The 4,344-nt window shown below is 42.4% G+C and overlaps 1 protein-coding gene across 1 annotated transcript; it reads left to right on the forward strand.

Annotated features, from left to right (window-relative positions):
• Positions 1-3,339: 3,339 nt before the first annotated feature.
• Positions 3,340-3,987, forward strand: Fth1p18. Its single transcript, XM_021153739.1, has one exon. The coding sequence runs from the start codon at positions 3,340-3,342 to the stop codon at positions 3,985-3,987; it is 648 nt and encodes a 215-aa protein (XP_021009398.1).
• Positions 3,988-4,344: the final 357 nt, after the last annotated feature.

Below are 4,344 nucleotides of genomic sequence, written 5' to 3' on the forward strand. Positions count from 1 at the left end.
TCATGGTGTCAAGCTTTACCTTCTCCCCAGGAATCCTCTGTGTCCTTTATCTTTCACAACTCCATGAAATGTACATTTGGGGCTGCTCTGTGCACTGTGCAGCTTAATGCAGACTCTCAATGTGAACTTTGGTTGTGCTAAGTGGTCTCCGGTTTTTACATCATAACAAGTAGCAATTGTTGTATTAGCTTGCCTTCTGTTGCTTTAATGATGAAAAGCAAGTTTGTAGTTTGTAGTCCTCAATCCAGGGAAGTCTAGCCAGGAACTCAAAGCAGAACCCTGGAGTCAGGAACCCAGACAGAGATCAAGGAGGAATGCTGCTTACTGAATGGTTTTTCTCTTAGTGTACTCAGCTTGCTTTCTTACACAATCCCAGGACCTAGCTGGGCTCTCCCACATCAAGCATTAACTGAGAAATTGTGCCACAGGCCTGCCAACAGGTCAGTCTTCCAGAGGCATTTTCTCAATGAAGGTTCACTCTTCTCAGATGGCCTTGGCTTGTGTCAAGTTAGAGTTATCCATCCAACCAAACAGGGTGGATAATAAGAGGCTTGGCAAACACTAGATCTGGACCTTTCCTTCGTAATAAACTTCCCCTGAAGTCAATGAGTAGAACATCATGCCTTAACTACACATCATAAGAAGGAGAAGAAGTTGTGACACAGACTGCTCAAATGGTCATTAGTATGAAACTGAACCTGACTCCTGTGGCCTTAATATTTTTAAGATTACTATAGGACAGAAGAGTTTAAGATAAGGAACAAAAGTGTACCATCACCCTTCCCAGGAGAGAGTCAATCTAAATGGGCTTGTCAATCACCTGGGCAGGACAGAATTGCTCCAGAAAAGGTATTTATTTGTTTTGGAGACCCCTTACAACATGGTATAAAGCACTTGTAATTTTCATTTCCCCAGTGGCTAAACACGTAGAATCCCCATTAAAGTGTTTATTGGCCATTTGAATTTGTCCTTTTTCAGAACCATGAACTCAGTTCATTGGCCCATTTCTTTACTTTTATGTCTGTAATCATCTTGTATTCCTTATAGACTGGGTTTCACACTATATATAGTGTAAGCTGGCATGAATTCATTAAGCAGCGAAGGCTGTCCTTAAGCTTACACCAGTGCAAGTCTTAGTCTTCCAGAGCCATAGGAATATAGGTGTGAGTCTCCATGCCCAGCTAATACAACTTTTAATGATTTCTGACTTAATTAATTCCTTTTAGGTCAGAGGACATATGTTGCCAAATTAGCATCCTCTTAAATTTATGTTTGTATATCAGTCAAAACAAGGTTCCACAATAGGGTTGTCCACATTTAAAAAACATGTGATTCTAAAATGCTTTAGACCAGAAGGTCTACTACAATATAGTGTATTCTATATATTACAGAAATACTGCAGCCTTGAAACTTCAATATTATGGTTGCCTAAACAAGATCTAAACTACGACAGCACCAGCTGACATGCCGTGTGGAAGGGGGAAGTTTTGCAAGGCCACACACCTAGATGAAGTGCTATACACAATACATGACTGGGGAGAGAGAGAGAGAGCAGGAGCTAGAGAGGGCGAGAATGAGAGGGGAGGGGGGACAGTTTTTTCCAGGTATGATCCTAATTGGTTATTCAATCTCATGTGGTGAGCCCTAAACACGTGCAGCACTTCAATCTCATGTGGTGAGCCCTAACACACATGGGCAGCACTAATAGGACTTTGCAGGTTGTATTTATAAATGTGTGTGTCTCTGTGTGAGTGTGAGTTTGTGTAGCAATAATAATTGAAAAATAAGAGGTCATGAATTTGAGAAGGTGAAGTTACAGGGTCATGGAAAGAGTTGAAAGGGAGAGAGGAAGAGGAGACGTGGTGTAAAACACTATTCATACCTAAAATACTCAAAAGTAAAACACCATGTTTCTAAATATTCCTTATGTCTATCTCTCATGATGGTTACCAGTTCTGTCATTTTGTTTTAATATTCTTTGCTCCCTGATTAAACAGATAATAATGTAATGGTTGCTTGAACATAAGAGACATGTGAGAAATACTATGTAAATTCTGCAAGAAATAATTATCTGTATTTGCAAGAGATTTTTAAAAGGACACCTGAGACACAATAGTTACACCAGTCAGATAAAAATATACCTAACACACACACGGAAACTTGAGAAGGTAGAGAAGGAGATAACCCTAAGAGAAATAGAATATGTTCTTAGAGTGACTAATTTAGAGAATGAAAAGAGCTGAGTAGAAAAGTTAGTATACTTAAAGAAATTACCAAACAGTGTCAAAGGAATCAAACAATATCCAAGATTCCTGGATTGGACATGAGATTAATAAGTGCCTCTAATTCACCAAACACAAGACTCTGTCCTCATCTTTGCATTGACCTTCTCCATCCCTATGCAGTTTCCCATCCCAATGCAATGGCTTCCCATCCATTGCAATGGTGAGGGTAATATATTGCTGTGGTATGAGGCTTTAATCTCCAGAAACCACAATAAACGACTGTGAATCAGAAGAAAAGGCAAGGTACAGCACAGTTTTGAGCAACGCTCGAACTGCTCCAAAGTGACACAAAGCAGTCCTCCTCTCACCTGGAAGAATCCTCTGACCCCAAAGGTACAGAAAAGTTACATTCATAAGGTAGGAAGGGGTAGTGTGGATACACAAATGGAACTCATTTTGGGAAATAAACCCGTAATGCAAGAAACCAAGAAGGTCCCTGAATGCTGCCAATGCAGTTGCAAAGCTAAAATGTCCAAGGAGGCCATATAGAGCATAGTCACCCAGGCAGCCAAAGGAATCACTGATGATTATACAGCAGGCTATGACCCCTGGACCCAACTTGTGCCTCCTCACTCAAGGTTGTCATCTGTATGCACACTGAAGTCATTGATAAGAGCTGTCACTGAAGAAAAACTTAATATTAAATACAACTGCTGGAATCATGAAAGCAGCGTATTAATTAAAAAATCACATTTAGGTAATATTCACATAGTTTAAGGAAATTGGGCGATTTGCTAAAAATGTTTGTACTTCATTAATAACTTTTTAAAATACTATTTAAGTTACATTAGGAGTGAATAGTCATGGGGCCTGCTCTAGAACTCAGAATCCACATCTTAACACGTGACTTTTAACGGACCTTGGCTTCCGTTATACACTTTGTGTCCACATCTTAACACGTGACTTTTAACGGACCTTGGCTTCCGTTATACACTTTGTGTCCACATCTTAACACGTGACTTTTTACGGACCTTGGCTTCCGTTATACATATTGTGTGCTTCTGCTCCAAGTTCAGCCAGGAGCTCAAGCTAGTGGGTAGCTCTATTGTCCACCATGGGTTTTCTGCGAAGGCCTCGTCATCACCCACGCCGATGCTGCCCACCCCGCTTCATCAGAGCCAGGGCTGCCTATCCTTTGGTGTTTATACCACTACCCGAGGTCCTTCTACCGCCTCAAGTGCTACAGAACTACCACATTGACTGCGAGGTCGCGATCAACCGCCAGGTCCAGCTGCAGCTCTCTACCTCCTATGTCTACCTGTCCATGGCCTTCTACTTTGATCGTGAAGATGTGGCCCTGGAGAAGTTCTCAAGCTTCTTCCTGAACAAGTCTCACGAGTGTACTGCAAATGCTGAGAAGTTTCTGGCATTGCAAAACCAGCGCGGAGGTCGCACCTCTCTTCGCACAATCTCCAAGCCAGACCGTGATGATTGGATTGGTGGCCTCCCAGCCATGGAGCGTGCCTTCCAGCTGGAGCTGACCCTCAACGAAAGCCTTGTGGCACTGCGCCTGCTAGCCGCCAGCAAAAGCGACGCCCAGCTGTGCAGCTTCCTGGAGAACCACTTTCTGAGCAAGCAAGTTGAAGTCCTCAAGGAGATGAGCAGCTACCTGATCAGCATGCGCCAGAGGGCATCTCCAGAAGTCGACATGGCGGAGTATCTCTTCGGAAAACTTTCCCTGGATCACATCAACAAGAAGTGAGCCAGAGCTTTCCCCAGGATTCTGAAGTCTTCTCCAATTACCAGGCTGGACCCTCATCGTCCCCTTCCAGCAAGTTCATCCTTTTTCCCTTTGCCTGTGAACATTGTTTCAAATAAACTTTGTTTGGTTTCAAATAAAAGTGTTGTTTCTTTTTGTTTACTATTACTTTAAATAATAAAGTATTTATTTTATTATACTTAAATAATGGGGTGGGATGGGGTGGGGTGGGATGAGGTGGGATGGGGTGGGATGAGTTGGGATGGGGTGTGATGGAATTTGTGGCCTTAAGCCCTGGTATCTGTGCATAGTAACTGGGTAAACACAAGGTGCACCTGGGTTCAAAGTAGAAAAAATGAG

This window comes from Mus caroli, chromosome X (genome assembly GCF_900094665.2).
Source record: "Mus caroli chromosome X, CAROLI_EIJ_v1.1, whole genome shotgun sequence".
NCBI classification, from domain to species: domain Eukaryota; kingdom Metazoa; phylum Chordata; class Mammalia; order Rodentia; family Muridae; genus Mus; species Mus caroli.